At 39.9% G+C, this 26,883-nt stretch overlaps 1 protein-coding gene across 2 annotated transcripts in view; it reads right to left on the reverse strand.

The window, feature by feature from the left end:
• The window catches only part of negr1 (neuronal growth regulator 1), a 125,658-nt gene that overhangs the window by 45,987 nt on the left and 52,788 nt on the right, over positions 1-26,883 (reverse strand). For both annotated transcript variants that reach the window (XM_052074625.1, XM_052074626.1), the window contains exon 4: positions 12,372-12,503. In XM_052074625.1, the coding sequence (XP_051930585.1) occupies positions 12,372-12,503 (132 nt within the window). The remainder of the gene's footprint in view (positions 1-12,371; positions 12,504-26,883) is intronic.

Below are 26,883 nucleotides of genomic sequence, written 5' to 3' on the forward strand. Positions count from 1 at the left end.
AGAAAATGATGAGGAATGAAAGCCTTTCATACTGCAGTCAACGTTCACGCTTTGCTAAACTTCTAAAAGAGACAAGAGCTGGGCAGGGGAGAGTGCATCCCTCCCCGCTGTTGGGAAAATGAAATGACTTGTACTGGATGGCGATAAATGGCTTAATGGGAGTTCAAAGACTCAATGGCGGCGGCAGGTTCTGTGAATGCAAAATGAGGCTCCTTTTATGTGAAGAAGTGTGAAGGAAATCTCTATTCCATTGTCATGAAGGCAATTTTGGCGGCAATCCATGCCTTTGTGTCCCAAATATTTACATTGCTTTGAGTAGACACAACCTTCAAAGAAATCGAATCACACATGCAATGACAAAGAATCCAATTTGGACGGCAGTTTCCTGTTTGTTTCCTGATAAAACGTGTTACATCCTCTGTTATAGTTTAACACGTAACAACAACTCCTCCTAACAACAGCTCCTGATATTCCGCCTTCTACCTGCAGTATCCTTACAGTGGAAACATCTGCGACAAGAAATGGGGAAGAATGGAATGTGGACTGTATCCACAGGGTTAGCTCCCTGCTAAACTACAGACATCTGACAGATGAGGTGGGATGCGAGAGATGTGAGCAGTACGAAGAAGATCCACGTGAGCTTTTGTGAAGGTGGACTACGTTTGCATAGAAGAGGCCAAGGGAGATGACAGTGTGCTCTGTGCTGATGAATTTCCTTCCAACAACATTCTGCTGCAACCTAAGGAACGCACTCCTATGACTTGTCTGCTGATTTTTATGTCCTTGCATATGTGTGGCAATTATACCAACTCCTTCCACTTTTCTAAGGCTGGGCTGACAAATTTGAAATACCCGAGGTTCGGCTAAAGCGTTCCCTCTTCATTAATCACTGTAGGGAATGTTAGATGCCATTCTGTGGAGTAGTGACAGACTTTGGCCGCGTTTCTGTATGTGGAAATGGGTGTGCAGGCTTTCATTGTGCATACTGTTATTCAAAAAAGCAATAACCCAATTCAAGTCCTGACCCACTCAATTTAAATCCTTCGCGGTAATCAAACCGCACTATCAACTGGGAGAAAAATAAACACACATTCACACTGTTACTGTGTGTCTGTGAAGATATGACTTGAAAATGCAATATATATATATATATATATATATATATATTTTTTTTAATACAATCCAGAGTGGACCACTTAATCCGGCTCATGAAGTCGGCATTACAAATAAAATAAGCCATTAGCACTGAGCAACAGCACACAAATGTTAGGCACATCACAATTAGGACAAACTCAATGATATAGTACAGGTTTAGGGAACTCCGGTTCCTCGAGAGCCATATCCTGCCTGTTATAGGTCCGTCCCTACTCCAACACACCTGATTCAAATGATCAGCTCATCAGCAAGCTATTTCAAGGCCTGAACAATTGAATCAGGTGTGTTGGAGTAAGGAGGGACCTCAAACAGGATATGGCTCTGGCGGAACCGGAGTTCCCTACCCCTGCCTTAGTCCTTCACATCAGTAGCTACTAGGGCAGGGGTAGGGAGCTCCGGTTCCTCCAGAGTCATATCCTGCCTGTTTTAGAGCTCTCCCTAACCCAACACACCTGATTTAATTGATCATTATCCTTTCAGGCTTCGACAGAGCTTGTTTATGAGCTGTTTGTTTGGATCAGGTGTGTTGAAATAGAAAGAGATCCAAAACAGGTATCTCTCAAGGAACCGGAGTTCCCTACCCCTGAATTGTAGTAGGTTCTCAAAATCCTCCACTGATATCTTTTTGCAGTGCCAATGATTGTGATTTTGACATAGGGATGTTTGAGAGCATAGAGGCAAATTATTATTATTATTTTGTTTTTGTTAAAGCTAAGCACAGATTCACACGAGTTCAGAAATACACATCAATTCATGTTGCAATGTTGTCTTTGAGAAAGGACCATTGCGATTAATGGTAGACATGAAATCAACAAAACCTGGTGAAATGTAACTGCAGTAGGCTAACAAAGACCTCTCCACACCCTTACGACACTTTAGATTGTTTTTATTTCTTTATTTTTCAACTACTACTCAAGGAAGTGGGCACGTGTTTCATCTGCAGGGGCGGTGCAGGGGTGTTTCCTCACTTTGTGATGGAGGAAAGTGAGGACCCAGGCGTGTTTTTGGATTGGGAGTGTGATTTGCTGACAAACGATACTCCTTAGGGCAGGGGTGTCAAACTCAGGTCCTGGAGGGCCGCTGCCCTGCATGTTTTCCAAGTCTCTCTGTTGCAACACACCTGATTCAAATGATCAGCTCATCAGCAAGCTCTGCGCAAGCCTGACATTGAACCTGTTCATTTGAATCAGATGTGTTGTTGCAACAGGGAGACTTGGAAAACATGCAGGACAGCGGCCCTCCAGGACCTGAGTTTGACACCTATGCCTTAGGGTTTTGTATTATGGCTTCCTCATTTATTTTGATGGTCCACTTCCGGGGACTTTGTTTGCTTCCTCTATTTTTCAGGCTGGGCCGGAGGTGCTCCCACACCTGCAGCTGATCAGGAATCACCACCTGTGTGTAAAGACCTCTGCTGATCTGCAAGCGGGTGATTGATGATTCGTGACCTACGATCGTGCCTCCCTGCCCAGCCTGCCGCTGCTCCTTCATCCCCGGACCAAGTGATCCTACAAATATCCTGCTCCCCATCCGCTCTTGGATCCACTGCTACTTCCACCTCTCCTGGACCTCAACAGGGAGGGCAGGAAATGAACAGGAATGCTCCGAGATGAATGAATGGAAGACCATACCACTTTGGGAGTGTTTTTGGTGAATAATTGGCATTTTAACATGGCTAAAAGTTTAACAAAAAAAAAGTTGATTTAGCAGGGCATGGCCCCTTTAAGAAACAATATGTTGGTGTTACAACTTTGCTACAATAACATTTTAATGTGAAACAAATACAAGGAGTATCCAAATATTAATAAATTTGACAACAACCATTGTTAAACTTCTCAATCATTGATATAGAAAAGTGTGTGAACACCATAGCTTTCCATTTCCAGTGATGCAAGTCTCATTTGGGTTGTGTGTGTGCTGGAATCAATCCCAGCTGATTTCAGGCTTATTATTGACTCCAAAATAGAGAGATGATGTTGCCGTTTCACCCAGACAATTTCCTTTTTCATGAGTATCCATTACTTAATTATTATAGTTTATTTATTTATTTTTTTAAATCTCACCGGTCTGAGTTTTCAAGGTGGACTGCAAAATATTTCTCAGTGGGATATGTGAATCTGATTTAGCATTTACTGATCCAGTGAGGGGCTGAGCATATATATTACCTATTATCTTCCCCCTTATCAAGGGCACCTTACATAACTGTTTACCACACAAGGTATCTAATCTATCCGTTAGAAGAATTCATAACAGTTCAGGAGAGCAATGGTTCTGCTCACCATTTTTGGACCTCTCTAAAAAAGAAAAAAAAGAATGACCACAGGCTTATAGGTGGTCCAGTGTATGGTTTACCTGTACATGTATAACAATTGAATACAATCTTTCAAATTAGGTCCTGCCACTCAGCTCTGTGAAGAATGATGACACCTATAAAAAGCTCTCCTGTATGATAATTCAAATTTCAACTGGATGACATGTCCTACATCATCATACGATGTGACGCGGAAAACTCATTCACTGCTTGGGGAGAAATGCGAAAGAGTGGACTAAAATTCCTGTAAGTCCAATAAGCCAGGTAATTTTGTGTCCTGAGCATGCTGTGGTGGTGTTGTAAATCATGCTTGGATTCATGGCGATGCCACCAGATTGGGGGGAGGGGTTGGGTCGGAAAAATAGCAAACAAGCCCCCACCCACACAAACAGAGCAGAAAAAAATATGGCCTCGTTGTACTGCCTGATGACAAATGGCCAGTTGTGGGTCGATTACAAAATAAATTCCCTTGTATCTATATTATGCTGAGCTTGTCGTCTCAACAAATGCAAGGTCTCCAACTGTGCATCCCTGCAAAGTGAACAAACACTCACATGTTAATGATTAGTAAAATGTTTGACCCTCAATGTAATATTCATGACCAGGTCGTGTTCAGAATGCATCAAACCTTAATGTACAACCATTCACCTTAAGAGGCCTCATGAGACGATTAATGATTAATGGGCGTGTTTCAAGACTGAGGGTCGGACGTGTGTATCCAGGGATGTGTGAAGCAAAAAGTTACCACCCTTTGACAATAATTTGTAGCACCCAGACATGAATAAACAATTAGCGACTGAATAGGCACGAAATATGATATCTTGGTAAATCTAATCCTAAATACTGTAAAAAGTTGTACGATCCAGAGGGAAAAATACACTTCCCTACATTATTATTGAAAGTGTTTTTAGATTCTACCACCTCAACTCATCCTCAACAAGAATTATAAGGAACCTTTTTTTTTTCCTGAAGAATATAGGACACAAAAAAAGAGGAAAATCCAACCTTCATGTGCATTTTTTCAGTGGTGGGGGGAAAAATAAAATTCCAAATTAAGTATAAATTGTTTCAAGTCAAATCATATGTAACATAATTTTATAAAATCATGAAATAACATTAGAGATTAGGAATCACAGGTTATTTTAAGGCAGTTTCCCCAAGACGTACTGTTTAGCTAATGATGCAATTGTCTACGAATCACTCATTTTCGTATACTCTGATGACAAGTTTAACTTTTGGAATGCTGGGAAATTAAAATAGAGATTTAAGGGGGGGGTATTTTTGCAACATGTGTACTCTTTACTCTTTAAACATGACCACAGTTACGCCCAGAAAATCGCTACGGTGAGTAAAACCATCCCTTTCACATAATTTATTTAAATACCAACTCTTACTCGCCATGAGAACACAAGCTTTTTTTTAATTAAAAGATCAATTAACATCCCTATCTCTTCAGTCAGATTGGAAAATGAGTTTTCACCGCAATTAAGAAATGGACTCATCGGTGCATGACTTATCAGCTTACACACAGAGACACTGTTCCCAACTGCCATCTGTGGGATTCACTGTCATCTCTATTTTTTTAATTTTTTTTTTTACTGTCAGTCAGGAATGGTTCTGCTGCCAAGATTTATTAATTCAATAAGATTTCTATTCAGAACAGCGAAGGTGCATTGTGTTTCTCCTGTTTTATTTAATGAAAGGCATATAAATAACCAGCTTAGTTGGAATTGTGTGACTCCCACGGGAGATTCAATCTATTGTGTGATTTTACCACCTAACAGTTTAAGGTACGCTAATACACGGATGCGCTTCACGGATTATTCAAGGAGGACCACAAAAGAAAGCAAGCTGTCAATTGTGAAAACTGTCTGCTACAAGAGCATATCCTCACTAGAAATGATTTTAAAAAGTAATGACTGTAATTACTGGGGCAATTGTATTTGAGCTTATTATCTGTTAATGAATTTAAGAACTGCTACAAATGCTTCTAATAACTTTAGCGTTATGTCAAAGTATAGAGGTTTTGCCATGTTGGAGCATTATCAGCACGACATGACTACCACGCTTGGGTGGTGCAACATAACACATTTGTTACTGTTGCTGAAAAGGCAAAATTATGTTCATGTTGCTATAAATTAGCCCAGTTGCAACATGTTTTTTCCTTATAATTCTTGTTGAGGATGAGTTGACTGTAAACGTGCACATGAATTAAAAAATGATTCAATACAATATGAGTATTTTCTTTTCATTGGTGACTCGAAATAGTGCAGATGAAGCTAAAACTGAGTGCCTACTCTGAAGTGGAACTAACAAGACCATTTAGTTTGCAAGAGATCAAGATTTTGCTCATTTAATCGTGCTCTGAATGCAGCAATAAATCTAAATAGCAATCATCATGAGAGCTCTGGAGAGATGTAGAGAGACGGATTTACATCCAAACAGCTTGAGGGCAGTGACTCTACTTAGCTTCAGATGAGAATCCATTTCATTCAAGTCTTCTCTTATGAGTTGTAAGCTTCAGTGGTAATAGATACTGCAAACTGCCGACCAACTTGACCTTTCGCCTTCATATCAAAGTATACCCTATTACTGTGCTTGTGTCGTTTAATAAATATACAGTATATTTAAATTTGATCAATGTGTAGGGTTTGTCACCTCACCGAGGCAGCCTTTCAAACACACACACACACACACACGCACACACACACACACACACACACACACACACACACACACACACACACACACACACACACACACACACAAATGCAAGGACATGGTGCACACCCATTAAATTAAATAGACTATAAATGTCATGTGTGAAGCGAATTTACACTGCTCAATGATTGGCAAAGAATAATGTTCGTACTGTGTAAATATACTTAGGCTCAACTAAGCATGGTTTAATTGTATGCCATTAAGAGACACAAATCATGTTGATGAATGAAATAATGTCTTGGACATCTCTACCATGACCCTTTCTCCAATATTTTACCTTTGAATTGGCCAAGGCATGGGGATTTTTTCGGGGCACTGCGGGCTTGGAACAAACAATCATTGCAAACATATTAAGTGGGTGTATGTATTGCAATAATGATCAGAGTTCGTACGTACTGCAGCTGAAGATCTTTGAAGTTCAGCAAATCTAAAACGCGTCATTATAAGTCATTAAAAATGTCTATTCAGTGTTTCATAAACAAAACAATCACGGAAAATAATTGACATATATACTGTAAACATGGCTACTCTGTAAATAAGCGGAATTCACAGCTGCTGGGCTACCGGGGAGGAAGGAAGCAAAGATGGCAGACAAACTTGGAAGCACAGATGAATGTTCTTGGGGTAGAGTAACCTTACAATAAAAATATTCCTATATGGAATAAACCAAATGAAGTTGATCATTCTCGAACCACCGCAGTTCACTTGGCTCTATTCCTGTGTAGGCAGTGGGGGTCTTGCTCCTGCTTAATGGTGGCTGTGACTCACTGGCAAAAAGTCAAGGGAACAGTCCACTTTTCAATCACAGTCATCTGGAATAGGCCTACAAGATGATAAATACGGGATATTATCGGATGTTTTTTCCTCTTCAGACCTATTCCCTTTGCTATCATTGATAGTCAATGTAGGACCCTCTGGAGACCTCGGAGAAATAAATCAAATAAATCAAAAACAAATCAGTTCAATTGTAATTGGGACATTTGACTGGAAAAGGAAAGATAAGAACACGATATAGGAAGAGAAGCATGTAACGAACTTTGCACAAAAGCCACACGTGACACTGCCTGTCTACGTTGCACTCCTGCAAAGGGGCTTGTTGGTGTGATTTTGAAATATGAACAGCTGGAGTACCCTCAAGCAGTTGCAGCCGAATGCATTCAAAGGGCGGACAACAAATAAATTAGACGAGAAGACAGTTGGTTGCTTCCGTGCAGACGTGGCGAAAGCTTCTGCAAACTGTCAAATTACATTTTGCAACATGGTGCTATTCAAACTTCAGAGTGCCCCTTAAATATAAGGAGTGAGAACACTGTACTCACACTGCAGAGTGCTTTCGAAAGCAGAAAGGACGGTCAAAAACCTTTGATTCCTTAACATGGACAGGAAGCCATGTTTTGTGATAGCTTCATCTGAATTCAACTAGTAATGGGCATGGCGGGTCTGTGAGGTGAATTCATTCATTAATGAAACAGTGTCTCATAGGGAGATTTCATGGTGGGCCCTGACTCATCCATCCCAGAGACTCATTCACCTCCTGTAGATTTATGCTTTTGAGTCTGTGTCGGCAGATCACGAGCCAGTAACCTGCGGCGAGGATGAATTATGTAAATTTGAAAAGGAGGTCAGAGATCACGCTTTTAAGAAATAGAAAAACTCTTATCATTTAAGCCAAGCAGGGATTTTCAGCAATCTGAACAAAAGTGTGAGCCTCTGGATGACTGCCACCTTTCATGCTTATCTGATTTAAAAAAAAAAAAAAAAAAACTAAAACAAAACAGCAGACTGTACAACGGCAAGAAGCAAAGGCAGCCAGTAATTTAATTAATGTGGTCAGCTCATGACAGCCTTGTAAAACCTTAAGAAATTCAAACAGAGCTTTAACAGTGAACCCAATGTAGATGCCTCAATCTCAATTTCTAACGCTCCGCATCCAAAAAAGCCAAACGGATGGCTTAGTGTTAGCGGGTTTTACCATAGCTGCGTGCTGGGGCTTAAGTTTGTTTTTATTACTTGGTTATTTCAATTAGTGGCCTTAATCTGTAATTAGCCCCGAGGTTAACAGCACTGTTATGCCCTCCAAAAATGAATTGTTTTGAAATTGGAGAGAAACTGTCGAGCCACATATTTAATGAGGCGATTAACCCGTTAAATGACATGGATTATACGATATTATAACGGTAGAACAAAAAGAAAAAACAATCAGGATTGACTGATTTTTACGACTTCATTTGAATGAACTAGTTTTGAGAAGATTTCCCCCTCCTGTCACCATGATACAATTTTATCCATCCGTGGTCTATTTATTCGTAATACTGGGCACATATTGTGATAAAACTGTGAAAAATAAGTGAGTGACATGATTTGACCCAAAGGGTTTAACTTCTTGTAGTGCCCAAAAGTCAACGTTTCCCTTTGGTCATGTAATCCATTCAACCTTGGAAATATTTCATATACTTTTTTATGCTCATTATGGTCGCCGGTGATGTGGAACCTACCCGAGCAGACTTCGGCAAGGGCAGCCTAACACTGGTCGAGTTGCCAGTTAATCATAGAGCACATTTAGACAAAACAGCCATTTACCCTTACATTCCAACCATGGACATTTTAGAGCATAGGTATTCAACAGGCAGCTACCAAAGTGTTATTCCTTAACTGTCTCCATGCCAACGACAGCCTTTAGAAACAGCCCCAGTCGTTCATTGTGATGGAAAATGTGTTCAATTGTATGATTTTAAATGCTCATACCATTTATTACTTTTGGGTTCATTCGTATATTTGTTATCTGACTGGTCCAATGCATAGGCAGTAACATCATAGTGGCTGAGTAGCAGTCCAGGTAAGACTCTGTCGGTGAAATATGGTGTGTAATACCTTTCTGACAACGTGAGTAGCAACACGCAAATACACTTTACCTTCCTTGTGAGCATTAACCATTACTAGTTGCACCAAAATGCATTATAGTGTTCACTGTGATATCAATTCCTGAAAGCTGCTATGTATTTGACCATATATGAAAGACACAATGCATAACCGTAGATGAAATATCATCAGAGGTTTCCTCTGATTCAGCGATTGTCCATTTTGTCATTCAGCTTCAGAGCACAATGCAAAATGTCCTACGTTAACACTGTCAATGTTGGGTTCTTCTTATTCAATGTCAGTTATAAGTCACCTCATTTGATCATTGTGATTAGGAGCCCAATGTTTGGGTACATGTACCAATCTGTATCTGGTTATTCTTACTTTCAGAAAAAAAAAAACACACACACACACACACACATACACACGCGCGCACACACAAACTGGCACAAACTAGAGGTGGTAAGCCTCTGTATAATTGGGTGGACGCTATTCTAATTTACATTTTCAATGGAGGGAAGCAAATAATTTCCAAATCCACTCTAATAATGTAAAGGTTTCATGTGAGATTTGTCAAAAAGAAAGTACAGCTTTATTTATTTTACAATCTTTATTTTGAAGGGGGGCAGATAGGTTTGTAGGTAGGCGGATAGGTATGTTCAAGTTTTTGCCCCCTCTTATTGTAAGAGGCAGCGTGTGATAAGGTTGGTGTTTTTCTACTACATATATACAAGTGTGTCCGCTTGTATATTCAATGGTGTTTTTCTGGCATTTGATTTGCCATCTTGGATTTTGGAAGAGGCAGTGACAGACTCGGCTGTTTGAAGATCTATTCATGCACTTAGCCCTTTCCTAGCATGAGTCACAAAGACTGGGACAAGGTCCAAATATTTCCTTGCAGAAGAACAGTCGGACCATGGTGAAAACAAGACAGTGAGGAGTGTTTACCATCTGGATTGACACATCAACTGTGGTCAGGCTTTACTCCCTCCGCTTTGTGCATATATCATGTAACTGTGTAACAAAAAAAAGAAAAAACCTTGCACATGAGCAAAGGTGCTTGGCAAAAAACAGAAGCTTGTTTAGGCAGGGGTTTGTTTTAAATCAAATGACCTTCTGAGTGCTTTTTGAAGCAAGTGCAGGTAGAATCGCATTGACTATGACTCAGGATGTCAGGAATCATAAATATTAATGTCAAAAGAATGTGATCATGAAAATTTACACTCCATTGTAAACCTTGGGCGGCAGAGCAATGTCATACTCTTCCTTTTATGTACAATAAACATAAATACAACACAACTGTGTGTCCACGTGTTGCCATTCATTCACAGAAAGGCATGCCATAATGCTGTTAAGTATATAGCTTTGAGTTCAATTAAACAGCACTATATGTCTCACTGAGCAAGTCAATTTTAGAGTAAATTGGACTACACCATATTTTTTCAGTACTCATATTTGTTTGCTAGTATGTAAATGTAAAATGGGTGATTTGTATTAGTACGGTCGGGAAACCTAATGTCAACAACACATTAATATTGTGCTGAAAACCTTATACTTCACTCCAAGGACCCTGGATGCGATTCTCAAATAACCTCTCAAAATATGCAAACATATTTTTTTTTTCATTACTTTATCCTGGATCTGTAAACAACGTGGTGTGAGTGAATGGTGAATATAAAAAGCGCCCGAAGCATCATTTCTCAAGGGCTCATTTACAAATCACCAAAAGGAGGAAAACCACAAGGTCTGGACAATTTTCCACTATGTCAGGAATCAATAAAAAAGAATGAACAATTGCTCAGTGACAGGAACGCTCTGACGATCTGTCATCGCCTGATAACTCAGGGCAGGAAACACTGTCGTAACACTTAAGGAATGACAGTTTACTCCCACTCAGAATATGTCTCTGGTGCTCAAGAAGTAGTGACATTGTCAGACAGTGGGGTCTTTCATCGGTTCACTCATCTTGAATGGAAAAGTCATATGCTACTCGCATGAAAATGTATCCTCAGACGCTGACATGCTTTATTTGAAATGGTGAATTTCTTTTTTGGGGGGGATAGCATAATGGTTCTCAAACCACTTTTCATTCTTGAACCCGTGTCTCAGCAGAGATATAAATAACTGGCATATAAAATCCCACTCAGACCCAGCTCATTAGCGCCAGGCGTTACATAGAAATAATGGCCACAAGACTTAATTTCATAATGAAGCCAGAGCCAAAGCGTCCATAACAATGAGCTGGGAAACGTTGTGTGCATACATTGCAGCCCTCAACATTGTGGTAATCATGAAAACTATAGAATGGGTGAGTGCATTATTTCTCAAAACCCAAGTTACAAATCTTGTTAACTCATCGAAAAGGAGTGTTGTTGTTGTTTTTTAACTCTGCCTTGCTTCTGGCTTTTACACTGCCTTACAAGAGGGGTTGGCAATTTTTGAAGAAAAAAAAAATCATGTTGTTCCCCACTTGTCAGGCAGCCGCGGATTCAGAGACCACATGCAATTAGCAACATTTTAGCTGATTTCTTCAGATTTTGAACTGTTTGGAACGTGCAATAAAATAAAACCTCAAACCAATAACATTTAGCATCATAGTAACACTCCATTACGAATAAGTCAAGCTGCCAACATTAAAACGATGGCTTTTTTAGGCTTTTCTATTTGACAGTGCATGTTGCAGACAGTGCACATCTGCTGCATGTGCATGTTAGTAAAGGGCACAACTTTGGTCAGATACCAGACGGCCAAAGGGATTAGTGAAATGAGGTTACAGTCAAATCTTGCCCGCACTTAGAAAATGGCAAAGGCCCCATTCCATTTTTGATAAAAGTGAGATTGCGCACAGGGTATCTATGCAGAAGCCCATAAGAATAAAAAGGAGGAGCACTTTTACAAAGAAAGACAATGGTTTCATTCCCTCTCACGCCTCTTAGTGTGCTTATTATTTTTTATTTTATTTTTTTCTGCGGCCACAGCAGCTAAAGCCCAGTATCATTCATTAATGTCAAGGCTCCTCATTACTGTCTCCTCACACTTTTGGAAGACTCATTAACTGCATAATGGAATAGCGCTTGGAACAGTCAGACCTTCCCTTAGCGTGAATTAATCACCTATATGCACAGACAAAAAGGGACTTATAACATTAAATATTAAGAAATGCTAAGTATTCCTTTTCGCCGGCAACATTTGGAGGGTGCACTTTGTGGAGGTGCATCATCAGGGAAGTGGCACTGCTATCATCGAAGGCTGTGCCTGCGCCTGCGCCTTTCGTGAGGTTGAAAGGCCAGTGTGAAGCACGCTGAGAATGAATGGGTGTACTTACAGTTGACTGTGACTTTTACTGTTTTGGTGTCAGGAGAGGCGATGTCATTTAAAGCGCTGCATTCATAGTCTCCAGCTTGGTCCCTTGTGATGCCAGTGATGTTGAGATATTCACCGCTGTCATACTTCCTGGCTGTAAAGAGAGATGCGAAGGCACTGACTGCATGTCTACAAAGACCACTTATACCCATGCACACACTCTGTATACTCAATATAGTCCAGCCATCATCTTACGGTTAGCCGTGGTTTATGTGAGGAAGTCTGGGGAAGCAATTCAATAAAGTGTTGTAATAAACTCTTGGTGACCTTCCTTTCATCATAAAATAGCAGCTGATGAGCAGTGCACTCATGCACTCATATAGATGTTGTGGTTGGAAATTAAATGTTGACATCTCCACCACTAATTTGCTTATGATTAACTCTAAGGCAGGAAATGCATTCAGAGCTTCCACAGCACCAAGGACAAAGAGCAAGCACATGTCACTGCTTCAGCCGAGAATGTCAGATGCACAGAACACCACGACGGGCATGAAGGCAAGGCAGTCGAGTAACAAAAAAGTCGCAGTTGAACCAAAGGTGTCTGCTGCAATCAAAAGTGGAAAAGAGAAGATCACTTTGTGCTGATACATTGCAAGCAGGAAAAGAAAAAAATAATAATAACAGCACAATGCTTCTTTTCTAATCCGTGATCCTTTAGAGCAGGGGTGCATAACTCATCTTTGTCGCATGTCACATCATAGTTATGAGGGCCGTTATGACCGTGAGCCCATATATATGTATGATCGTCTTCCACTACATTATCACATATACTACAAAAAATGCTTGCAATATGTCATATCTCAGTGTTGTTAAAAGTGAAGACAATTTTCAAGAATCGGGAAGTCTACGCACATGATTTCTGGTCGCATAAAATGATGGAGGGATATGTCCCCATGTCTCGAGTTTGACACCGGTGCTTTAGCGGCTGGATGGAGCATGAAGGGAAAGTAGACTGAACCCTTGACAGGTTACTAGTCAATTAGTTATGAGCTCATTAACATAATTAGGTTTCACCGATGCAGCTCATTCTGAGACATGAGTATGAGAGATGCCTTTGAGTCCACAGTCTGTTTCAATCTCTCTGTTCACATTATGCTTAATTTACATCCTTTATTCATTTTGCATCATGCTAAATCATTGACACGGCAAGAGAGTTTTCATCGTGCTCTTTATTTCTATTGTGGAGAATATCAGTTGTCGGCAATGCTACAACAACTATGAGCTTTGACCCAGCCCACAAGGAGAGCATGGAGGACATTGCCCTTGAGTCTTTATTCCCTAATAAGTTTTGAAGATAAAAGGCAACTGTCCTGTTGAGTAGATCACAGAAGATTCTCCCCAAAAAACAAACAAACAAAAATCACTGGTAACATAAGGCTAATTAGTAGGAAAAGCAAAACAAAATCAATAAAGAGATGGATAAGAAGAACAAATAGTAATTAGAAAAGCACCAAGCCAACAGACTTAAAAATAAAGTGAGACGAATAAGTAGGAGAAGTACAAACAAACAGCTACAAATGAGTAAGGAGTAAAGCAAAAGAGTATGACCAGAAAATCACCAGAATTTACTGCCAGAAAACACGGAGCAAAATAAATAAATCAATGAATTAACATCGAACAAAAGCAGAATCCAATATCAATGCGAGACAGGTTGCATACAATAAACAACAAAGTATAAAGTCATCCTTTGTCATCTGCCTGGCGTGGTCGTAGGGCTAATGGCTGCTCCCAGGTGTACGCTTCCCTGAGCCAACCAGGGGAAAATAAGGGCACATTTGGAAATACGCTCCGAGCACATACAAGCTCACGCCGACCAGACGAAAACTTAGCGTTGTTCAAGTGGGCTGTTTGGTAATTCATTGTGCACCAAAAAAACGGGTGCCATAACGTGGTCTAGCCACTCCATCTGGGGAAACTTTATGTCCAGTGTGTCGGGCACTACAGGTGGAAAAATTCCAAGCACAAGCTGCTGAGTGGTTTATCACACAGGCTGCGTTCAAAAATTAATGGGAGTCGAGCATGCCTCCCCAATCTCAGGATGGTGTCAGGGCGTCAAAGTGAATTTCTGAACATACGCTAAGAGAAACGGGGGGAGCACCAACTGACAGGGGTGGGGTGGTGGTGGTGGTGGGGGGGGCATTACTCAGACAGAATGTGACAGGTTAGCTGTGAAGGTAGTCACTTCCGGGCGGTGAGATTCAGCAGCCTGTTAGAGAAGACCCGAGAGTCCCTTTCCCTCTTATTTATGATGCTTCACTTCCAACTCTGAATTGCTGCTCCCTTTTTTGCCTCTTAGAATGTTTATTAGCATTTGTGTTTTATGTTTTCTGTTCAACTGTAGTTATGTTGAGCACTGTGTTTCATCTGTGGTTGTTTAAAGTGCTCTATAAATAAAGATGAGTTGAATGAAGGTAAGTGAAGCCAACGACGGGGCACAGAGCTAAAAGGACCATTGGAAAAGGTGACCCCTGTGTGACAGACTCTTCGAATGGGTAAGCACTATACAGGTACAGGTATTGCGATAGGACTTCGTTTTCTTTGTCTGGTGAGTGTGCAGTTCTTTCAAACTGGAGGATGCGGGTAGTGGGTGCAGCAATGCTTATCAGACTTCCGTTACAAATGGAGATCTGAAGTGGGATGATATGACAAGAAATTGCGCTTAGCTCCAAGGACCCTTCAGACAGATGATCCCTGTGGAGCAGATGTTTGGTGATGGCGATTGCAAGGAAGATTGGACTCGGGCTGGTGTGTGGGACATGGACGAGAAGCGAGATGTAATTTGTGTGTGTGTACCATTTCTATGGCCGTTTATGTGACCTGGCTTGTGTGTGCCACGGTCAGTGTGCAGGTGTTTTAAAGCAAAAACTGAGTTTAATTAGTGCTAGATGGATAGTTATTGTTTTACGATGCTCAGCTAAAACTGAAAAAAAAGTGATTTTTCTTCATATTCCTGACTGGCATTAAAAAAAAGTTTATTAGATAGATAGATAGATAGATAGATAGATAGATAGATAGATAGATAGATAGATAGATAGATAGATAGATAGATAGATAGATAGATAGATAGATAGATAGATAGATAGATAGATAGATAGATAGATAGATAGATAGATAGATAGATAGATAGATAGATAGATAGATAGATAGATAGATAGATAGATAGATAGATAGATAGATAGATAGATAGATAGATAGATAGATAGATAGATAGATAGATAGATAGATCTATCTATCTATCTATATTTTTTTCTTCAATTTTTTAATGGGACGAGCTTGTTCAAGAGAACAAGCGCACGACACCCACTAACTACAATGACTACATTGCATGGAAATACGTAATGGTGAATCGTGTGTACCGGTATATATAACATATCCAAATATGTATACATGAAACCAATCCAAGGCAATGAAGAAAAAAAAGGGTTGGGGACTGCTGATCTACCTTGGGGGGCACACCCGCTTTGGACCTCCAAACATACATTCATTTTGAAGCACAATATTCTGGTTACATTAAATTGATTGGATTTATTTCATACATTAGAATAACTTGCTCTCCTTTGAAGTCTGATGCCAGAGCGGTCTGCATGTCCCAACTGGCATATATATGCATATACAGTATAAGCTATAAAGTACAGTGTAAGCTATTTTTTAGCCTCCATTTATCAATCCATCCATTATCTGAACCACTATTTATATTTGTATCATTTTTGATACATATTTAAATGGCACAAGTCTCAAGAAAAATGCATGCTTCTATGGTTGGAAGTCAGGCTCAGCTCTCCATAAATCACGCCTCTTTGAGAAATCTGGATGGAGGGAATATAAAAAAAGGAGTAAGAATTTGGCTCGAATCAAACTGACCCCAAACGACTGTTACAACTGCCATGGGGCTAGACAGCAATCGTAAAATCAGCTGAGCCAAAATAAACACATTGAGCACTCCCCACAAAAAGCCTATATGTGAAATGAATTGCCAAATATGAAGAGAAACCACATTTAATTCATTTGGTAAACAGAATTTTTTTTAGCACTGCGTGAACATATATGAAACTGCCTTAGAAGCCCTCTAAAACAGATGATGATGAGTCATCTGTTTTCAAGCAGTAACTCCATGTTTTTTATTTATTTATTTATTTTTTGTGTCAAGAGGGAGCAGGGGTTTGTCCACCAAATCTAGTTTTCGTAATTTTGTCCGTTGTCATTAGCTTTGATTACCTTTCTCGAGAACACCTAGAAGAAGAAATTGAAAAACCTGTGACGAACTGCCCTTGGAAAGGATGGTCTCAAATTCTGGTTTCTCTGCCTGTGTGTCTGCCGTTTAGTTTCCGTTTCCCCAGTGTAATTGGTGTGCGAAGACTCCTGTGTCCCAACAGCTAACATCAACAATCAGATGGATTTTTAGGTGCAGCAGAAGCTGAAAGAAGAAGCTGAATCATTCATTGCATTGCTGGTTGTTCGTCCGTTGATTAATTGGAATCTTTACTGTCATTGCACAGTGTATATGTAAGTACTTCTGTGATTTATGGTTTTCTCGCACTTCTATTCCTGTGTAGTTTCAATATACTTCTGTTATTTGTGTCTCTTACTCACTATGGGTCTTCCACCTCTGAGTTAGTTTCTTATTCTACTAGTGTTAATGTCAAACCTTTGTCATTGTTGTTTATAATCGGGTTGTTTTTCTCCATTTATCATGCTCACTTTGTGTAGTAAATTGTGTGATTGCTCAGTTTTTGTTTAGATGCAGGTTAAAATCGACGTTCATCTTCACTTGCTCAACCCGTTAGTAAAAAAAGCTCTCAAACACAGACCATCTTTTAGTGGTACAGATATTGCGGTGTGATATACAGTATACCAAGCTATTTTTTTTCATTGACTTTTTTCAGCTAGGTACAGTTGCGCAACTTATAACTTGAGGCACTATCAATAATTAGCTTTCCATTTTCCTCACATGGTTGCCGTGGCAACATTGGTCTTCATTTATAGCGGCAACAAATAAAAGCAAAAGCTAGAACATGTTCAAATGGCTGGTTTATAAACCCGTATTAGATGAGGGGAAAAATGACCTCCTCATTTAAAAGGAGGCACAATGGGGGATAAAAGAACATTGATTTGGTTCTTTAACACAGGGCAAGTTGTTCAGCTTTGCAGAGGAGCGGAGGCAGTCAATGTCAGTAAGGGGTGCTAAGCATGTGACAGGGAAGCTATTCGTGACAAAGAAATGAGGGCTAACATAGATTTTGCACGTGATTTTCTGAAAGAGTGTGTGAACTACAGCTTCAACTGCTATTTTACCATGCTTTGTTATTTATAGCTATGCCGTTGCCAGCCAATCGCAGGGCACACAGAAACAAACAACCATCCACAGTCACACTCATATCTCGGGACAATTTAGAGTCTAAATTGTCTCGAGATCTAAATTTTAGAGTGTTCAATCAGCATGCCATGCATGTTTTTGGGATGTGGGAGGAAACCGGTGTGCCCGGAGAAAACCCACGCAGGCATGGGGAGAACATGCAGGAATCGAACCCGGTAGCTCTGCACTGTGAGGCCGACGTGCTAACTACTCGCCCTACTAAATATATTACATTTATAATATTTATTATGATGATGATTACCATTATTATTAAAACTGTGATAGGGGGGAAAAAAGAGGGCAGATTCGGATTCAGCTCCAAAGAAATAGTTTTGAAATGTTAATTGCTGCTCTACCCTAACTAAAACAGGTGGTGCCACCAGTTACAGTTGAAGTTTTATTTAATATGCAGAAAGGTTTCCACCAAGTACAAACATAATATCATTTTGCTAGATACCACACACTTCCGTGCTAATGTTTGCCAGTGACTAATTCTATTCTCATTCACCGAAGCAACAATCCACTGCCGACCAGTCACTGGATTATAGCGAGTCTGGCTTTACTCTTACGCGTGCATTCATACAAATAAAGGACTCCCTGCAAATAAATACCTACTTCTTTCTGCAGTTATGGAAGTAAATGCCCATATTCACGATGAGGGAAAAACATACAGCACATACTGTAAGTTGTGATAAATGCTGCCCTACTGCCCTTGTTACTTGTTTATTTGCCACTCACATTTCACCTAAAACATGACTCAGCATTGACGAGTAATTTCAGTTTTGAGTTGAACACCCGTACCAGTTTCTTTCAGTGAGCAAAAAATCAAGGCGGAAAAACATTCAACAAGGTAGCCAGACAATAATCACAACAGGTGGCTTCAGGAAAAATGTGACATTCGCATAATAGAGCCTCTTTTATTCCACACGTTGCGCCCTCAATTCTAATCTTTCGAGTAAATCTGGTTGTCATAGGGTTATTCAGCAAAATATGCACACCTCTTTAAATGCTCAAAACTCTCTTCAAACAATCCAGTCTGTAAAAGATTTTTAGAGTGAAATAAGAGACATATGGGTCTTTGCTTTATATGGTAGTATGGATAAATGGTGGATGGATGTGAATCAAGGAATGGCATCTTCACTTTTGTTGTAGAGTGTAGACAATGTCATTTCATCCTACATGCATTTTACTGTTTCAGTGTATTTTATCAGGATCCTTTTTTTTATTGTGTGGTTTAATAAAAGGAATGTTCTAATAAACTAAAATGCACATTTCACAAAACGGTCTTTCGCTGCAAATCCCATGCATCTCACTCTGAGTGGTTGAGAAACTTAATTGGCCTCTACGATGGCCCGAATGCACAACTCAACTGTGTGTCACTCTCATGAGGAATTGTGAAGCCGGGTGTGTGGACATCCGCACTGCACACTTGTGTCTTACCAATGCAATAAAAGGAAAAGAACTGAGCCATGGTGCTGAGTATGCTGGATGTGTCCAATAACACTTAGCCAAGAAGCTCAATCAAAAGTAGGTGATTTCACATGGGGACATTTTGAGTGGCTTCAAAACATAAGCCATCACTTTTTATTTTCCACTGGAGTTGCATTCGCTTTACTGAACATCCAGGCAATAAATAATAACTACACGCAATTTGAAGAGTTTACCAGCCACAAAACATTGTAGTTGTAGTAAAGTATTGTCTGTGCGTTGTAAAACTCAGCAACTCAGGCAGGCGCTCGTTGAAACAGTTATTTTTCTTTGCTGTTTTTCACCACTACATCTGGGCATTGAGGAATGTGTGCCAGGAGAATTTTTTTTCCCCCCAAACCAGAAATGTTTCTTCACTCTCCCTGAAATGTTTCCCAAATTGAAGCGCAATATGATACGGCAGGGGTGCCAAACTCATTTTTTGTCGCCGGCCACTTTGGTGTTACATCTTCCCTCGGAGGGCCATTCCGAGGGAACCGAATAAAGGTTTAATCTTCTCATCGTATTATTACTTGTATACAACAAATTGATGGATTACTAGTTTAAAAAAAATCAAGTCAACTATTTGTTTGTTGTTGGTTCATTGATGCTCAAATGAGTGTAAACAGACCAACAACATTATTGCAAAATGTCACCGTTATTTTTTATACATAACAATTTTACATGTCGGTACAGATTTTAGCAAGGATCATGGAAGTTGAACACACATGATTTGTTTTGACGTGGTGGGCCGGATCTGGTCCCCGGGCCTAGAGTTTGACACCTGTGTGAAACGGTTTCCTAAAAATGACCATGCTCTCTTCCCTTTTCGTTTGCATGAATCATCCATTGTACTGCATTGCTATCTTAGATTATTATCTAAAATCTCTATCCTGAAAAACATCTGAGGCAAACGCATCGTGAGAGACCCATTTTACTGGGGCACGTGCCCCAGAATGGATTAGCTATGCCTCAGTATCAGGTGCGGACTGACCATCGGGTGAGTCGCGAGCCAGGGATGGCTGGAGTGGAGGAAAAAAAAATGCCGTTCAGTTATTAATATGTCGCAGCGGTGGACGGCTGCGTCCTTTGCTTTCACGGCTGGTTGTGTGGAGGACGGCGCTGGAAGGTGGGTCCCACCTCGAACAGAATGGTCTGCATCAACCACGCAAGTCTAAAAAGTCATTTTAATGACATGTTAGGCGTCAAAGAGCCAGCTATTCGCAGGTGTGTGGAAATATTGTAGCACATCAAAATGAAGCAAAAGTATCGATCTGGGCATGCAAAAAACAAACAAAAAATGAGGGTAAAGAAAAGAACAAAGACAAAGACTTGGTAATTATTGTGATGGTATATGTGTATTTATGTGTGAGAAAGAAATATGAGTAAGAAATGCCGTGCTGCCAATTTGTCAGAATATCACAATGTTGACTGCACGTTACTCGCTCACATAAAATAGCAGGCCTGCAGATGAGACAAAGCAATATATACGGTAGCTGTTTTAATTTGTTTACACTGAAGCTTTATGTTCTCTGATTAGCCATGCTGCAAGAAGTTAATCGTTTTCTGACAATGATCATTTCTCCTTTATCAGCAAAGTAATGCATTTGCTGTCAAACACTTAAATTGATTGTGACCCAAATGTTTCTGTCTAAACTGGTACCAATTTGTGTTTGGAATAGAAAGATATGATGTATCTCTTCTGTAACGTTCTGGTAAAGGCTAAAAGTTGTTTTGAACAAAATCTTAACATGAAGAATTGATGTTGTTACTGCAAATGGCTGCTCATTAATTATTCCATACACATGTAAGTATTTAATTGCCAAACACATTTTTTGAACTTGCATATTAAACCAAGCTGGCCAAATATAACATCCCCTTTTCTCTATTCTTCAAGGCACTACTGTGTATATCACATGTTTTGGACAACAACATCAACCCTCTTCATATCGAAGTAGGACTTAAATTGGTCCAGATAAAAGGTGCCAACCAAGCTAATACCACCGCAGCACCCACCCACACAGCTTTCCCTGGGGTGCGGATCACTGAGCATACTATTCAGTTCCGGGTCTGCAATGGTGACACAAAAAAAGCTTTTCTGTGATTTTGTTCTAGTGTTCAAAGTGTTCATAGTTGAAAGCATATAAAAAAATAAATATATACTTATACATTGATTCATATCTCAATTAGTAGTTTTAGTGAGAGTGCAGCAGATGCAGGTTGGGGCAGTGTGTAGGTGTTGGTGTGTGCGGGCAGGAGCAAGGGGATATTGTTGGGCAGTGGTCCACATTCTTTTTTCCGCCACGGACCGGTTCATGGTCCGACTGATATTTCATATAGCGGCAACCATCAGTTCCATTCCTGATGTGGCGACAACGTACATATAGGGCATATATTCTCCGCTCTAGATTTTTTTTTTTTTAAATATATCTCTGCAGCATTGGAAATCCAATATGGAGCAGGGGATTTATTATTCACAACAACTTTAATGCATGCTTGTACGTTACTGTGTTTATGAAAGTACTTATAAATAAGTACCCCGTCCAAGTGCTGCGTCAGCATATTTGAAATCAGCTCAACGTTGCTGTGGCCCATTTGTGTATAAATAAGTAAAACATGCACTTATCATTCTAACAGCACGGATAGCTGTAGGTATTGTGAGTGCCCATTTTACAATTCTTTATCTTGTTATCAAAAAAATAAAAAAATAAAACCACAGTGAACAGTTGTGCACACATCTTCCACATCAGGGTGTTGCTGTTCATCTCTTTCGCATTTGGGTGCTCCTGTGCATCATTGTGTGTACAAGTGCAGTGTTCCACCCGCTGTGCACCTTACAGGTAAAATTAATGCAACCGTTTAACCCAAGAACCTTTTTCTTCTTTGGAAAATGATGACTTTTACATTAATTGACTGCTATATGTTCATTGAACACCAAAATATATGTTTTTTCAAATATTTAATGCTTTAGGATAAGGGCCAAATTTGACCCTTTGAGATTTAAGGGTAGCATTTGAGTAGCAGAATTTATAGGGGTCAAATTTGACCCCGTGGGCTCTCAATGGTTTTAAATAACAAGAAAATAATGCAACATTGGCTTTTGACCAGGATTTCTTAGCTAATCACACTTTTAATGACATAACAGAAATCCCATAAAAATAAACAGGGTAAAGTCCAACATAAATGGAATTTGTTGGTGAAACGAGTCCTCAAGTAATTTGAGTTCTTCTTTTAACCGTTTAGTTAGTGTGCACCATTCGAAAGACTGGTTAAGACAGACACAACACGTTGGTTCATACAATGCATTACGGTAGCATGATGACAATGTGACGTGAAGGCCGACTTCAAAATAAAGGTCTACCAAATAGTATGTTGACATCAATGCCTCGGAAGGCTTTGATTTTGAAGTTGGCCCTCGCAGAGCATGGCGGTGTGCTACTGCAATGCTTAGCATGAATAGTAATTGTGGCATTGACGTAGCTTGACTTCCCTGGGCAGAGTTTTTGTTGTTGTTGTTATTGCCAGCAGAAAGGCAATCAGTTCTTATATAGTGGAGTAGGGACGACTCACGTTAAACATGTGTTGTTAGACATCATTTAAGCCATGCCCAAAAAGTCATGAAAACTGAAATGGTGAAAAACAATTGTCATTGTTGCACCTGTTTTCAGCAATTATCTTCAAACATGAAAGAAATATCTGATTTCACTTTGCAGTGGATGTAAGTGACATAAATCAGCAGTACTAATTCTGAAAGCCTAGGGCAGATCACATTGATTTGGCACCATGGGGTAAAATCTGATAGGACAGAAACATCAGCCACACACACGTAATGGAAGCAGTGCTGCCAGAGAGATGCTATTGATTGAAGAGAATAGACTATTGGGAATTAAACGATACAATTTCTTGTAACACATTTTAGAATTTTATGTAAATGCATTTTAGGTGAGTGTGTTAAAGCCATCAAAGGAGGAACCACTGAGGAAGACAATATGGATAATGCACATTGAGCTACGAGTATATACAGCTATATCCGACACCATTGCCAAGCACAAGTCAATCAAGCTCGGTATGTAGGCAGGTACGGTGGAGCATTGGAGGCAAGTCTGCCCACTGAGGAATTTTGATTATGATTGGCGAGGGCATTGCAGAAATGTCTTAATCCCTGCTTCTAAACCTTGACTGCCAAATTAATTTTCCCAGTCAAATTTATTTTGCTTAGCTGTAATAAAGACATCGACAGTCCCACTTAGACCCCGTTGTAGCTGAATAAATGTTGCAGAGTGTAATGCAAAACATAGAGGCAAAATAAAACCGACTAAATGTACTCAAATTTTTAATATTATCTTCAATAGATAATAGATACGTTGTTGTTTCACTGTTCCAAATAACATATGGCATATTGATTTTACTTTACGATTGGATTTTTGTTGTCCGTTTTACACTTGGTTACAGATTTATTTTTTCGATTTTAATGGAATCCAATAACATGTGTGTGCATCTTGATTAATTATTGTTTGTGAAATTAAGATTAATTATTCTGCCAAGGCAGCAAACATCATTTCAAATGATCATGTCTACAGTGGGTTCACAAGGTAAAAAAAGCCACTGAACAAAAATCGCTGCCTTGCTTTATTTCTTGTTTACATATCACCTTTGAACTACAAGGCTTATGAGCAAAACAAAAATATACTAATACAAAGCAGTAAACAAAACAGACATAACATTACCTCATGAAAAAATAAATAAATACGCTACAGGGAATGAAAAACAAAAATAAGTCTTCACACTTGTAATATTAAAGCAGCAGAAAACCCGCTGCGTGTGAAACCTTGGATACACCTTTTTCGAGACACTAACCAGACACAAGTGTCACTCCAAGCAAAGCTAAAGAAATCGTAGCGAGGATAATCTTAAATTCAGTGGAAGCAGTTAGCAATTTCCCACATTGTGAAGTAGAGATGTACACTTCCTCCAGGGCTGCAATGCCCAGATAGTAAAGGCATTGCTGAGGATTTCATTACACCACCGAGGGTACCTCTTAAAAGGGGATGGCAGCCCACACTGTTCCACTGGCTTAAGGTGCCTCCCGGCCCTAACACGAAGTGTGGGCCAGAAGACATTTTAAGGAAACTGTGTGTTATTTTACTGTTGTGTAACCTGGTTGACCATGTGAGACAGCTTCAATCTGGAGTGGTAGTGTGCCAAAGGATCATTAAAGCATGACTGATTGCTTGTGGTTTAGCTGTAAACCTGTAAAACTACTCACCCCCACCCACCTGAGTTATTAGATATCATACATTCGATCAAAAGGACAGTAGTGTGCAAGCAAATAAAGTTTCTGGTCATCGGGTTAGAAAGTGTGAGAGATAATTTCAGATAAGACAGGGTGGTTAAGGAAAATTTCGAAATCATTTTCCAGCAATACGGCATGGTGGTTGACTGGTTAGCACCTTGGCTTCGCAGTGAGGAGGTGCAGGGTTCAATTCTGGCTCCGGCCTTTCTGTGTGGAGTTTGCATGTTCTGCCCGTGCCCGTGTGGGTTTTCTCTGGGTATTCCGGTTTCTGCCCACATTCCAACAACATGGATGGCAGGTTAATGTAACATCTAAATTTACCCTTGGTGTGAGTGTGAGCATGGATTGTTGTTCATCTATGTGTGCCCTGTGATAGTGCCCCAAGACAGCTGGGATAGGCTCCAGCACGCCCCGCGACCCTTGTAAGGATAAGCGGATCAGAAAATGCACGAATGTATATAATATAATGTATTTCTTAGTCCACCATAAGATGTGCTGATTTAATGACATTTTCCATGGGATGTATTTGGATTTCAAAAAATAGTAAACAGTAGGGATGATGAAAAAAAAATGTTTCTTGTGTGGGCCTAGCTTAAGATGCAGATAATGTCATGTTCCCTGTTTTATTGCTCTTCATCTCCTTTCTTGCAATTAACTTCCTTGGTTATTGCTGGCAGGCGGAGGTGGCCGAGTCACACCTGCAGGCAGTCGTAGCTATGGACGCACCCTCCATCTCAATTTTATAGATGAACAACACATGTTGTGTGGATGACAAATAATTTGACAAATATTCAATTACAAGCACCTGCCTGTTACATGGCACGATTGATCTACCCACTTTGTCATTCACACGGACAATAAAAGAGTTTCCAGGTTTTAAGCTTGCCATCAGTTGAAAGATAGTCCTTCGGTCTGGGGTGTACTCAGAGTGGATATGTCTCTATAAGAAGTTCCAAAACCGGTCAGGGCCAACAATCTTATATAATAAATGTGTTTAGTATTCATAAGCAAACATATTCATGTTTGTGTGTGTAGGGAAAACCAACTATTCTTGAGCCAAGAGATAAACCAATTTTTCTTTCTTTTTTTTTCCCACGAGTTCCTCAGGCAGCGAGAGGTATTTTCCATAACAATTTTTTTTTTTGGTAACTTCACCATTTTCCTTTCATTTCACTTCTGCCTCTGGTCACCTTTGGAAACTCTTGGGTAACTTCTGCAGATATTTGGGAGTGAATCAATGTAGTTTGTACAGACAAGCCATCTGATGTGGGCGTAGGGAAGGGTACTGAGAAGATTTTAATGAAACTACTGCTTTTAACGGGACTACTTATTGTACCTGTGCCTTCACAGTATTCTTAGCTGTACTTTTTTATTTAGAAAAGACACAAACATAAACATATAAGAACTAACACTGGGGCGGGAGTGACAGTGGAGGGTGATCATCCGGGTTGAATCCCATGCGTGGATTTGGCAAGGGCGCAAGTCCCACTCATTTACCTATCAACGTTTTCAGGCTCTCTCATGAGTTTTGTAAAAACATTTAATTCGATTTCAGGAAAATTGTGATGCCTCACGAAACGTGACATTACGTGAATTACTCACAACCAAAATACTCTTCAATCAAAACACCAACAAGTTGCTATTGTACGATCTTGGAATTGTGGAAATATTGCTATCATTTTGCACACAGCACTGGGATGAGAAGGCTCGCTTCCGATTGTGAACATGGATCTGAGACAAACATATTTATTTTATTGTTAGTTTGCAACAATATCAGAGAGATAAAAGGTCCTAAATATTTATATAGTATATATCAATCACAAATGATTTTTTGTAATTTCTCCAAAACCGTTGACAGAACTGTGAAGGGTAGAGTTTATCAATAATGCAGTTTTTAAAAATTCAACACCGGAACGAGTTTAGTACCAGAGCTAGGTACCCATCCCTCGTGATGTGTAACATAATCTCCAGGGTAATTTCGAAGATATATCAAGATTTTCCCATCAGCTACTGTCAACCCATTTGGCATCCAGCAATATTTGTCAAAACAGGCATTGGCATCAGTCAGTGTACTGTGGCAATGTCAAGGCTGACCACATTACTGACTCTCAGGACATTTGTTCCAGCAAACAACGGTCGGCCACTGCTTTTTCCAAGTGGCATGTTTTGTGGACGATATGCTTCATCTTCCGAGGAAACAAAGAGGCAATGTTTTGGGTTGTATGCGTAAGGGGCTGTGGCACTGTCAAAGAATAATCGAAAAGAGTGCCATTTGTATTTACACATCCACAAATAAGACTGTGCATATCTTCTCTGCACCAGCAGTGTAGCATTTGGCAATCCTTAAGTCATGCACTTTGA

The sequence above is a fragment of the Hippocampus zosterae genome, chromosome 8 (assembly GCF_025434085.1).
Source record: "Hippocampus zosterae strain Florida chromosome 8, ASM2543408v3, whole genome shotgun sequence".
NCBI lineage: Eukaryota > Metazoa > Chordata > Actinopteri > Syngnathiformes > Syngnathidae > Hippocampus > Hippocampus zosterae.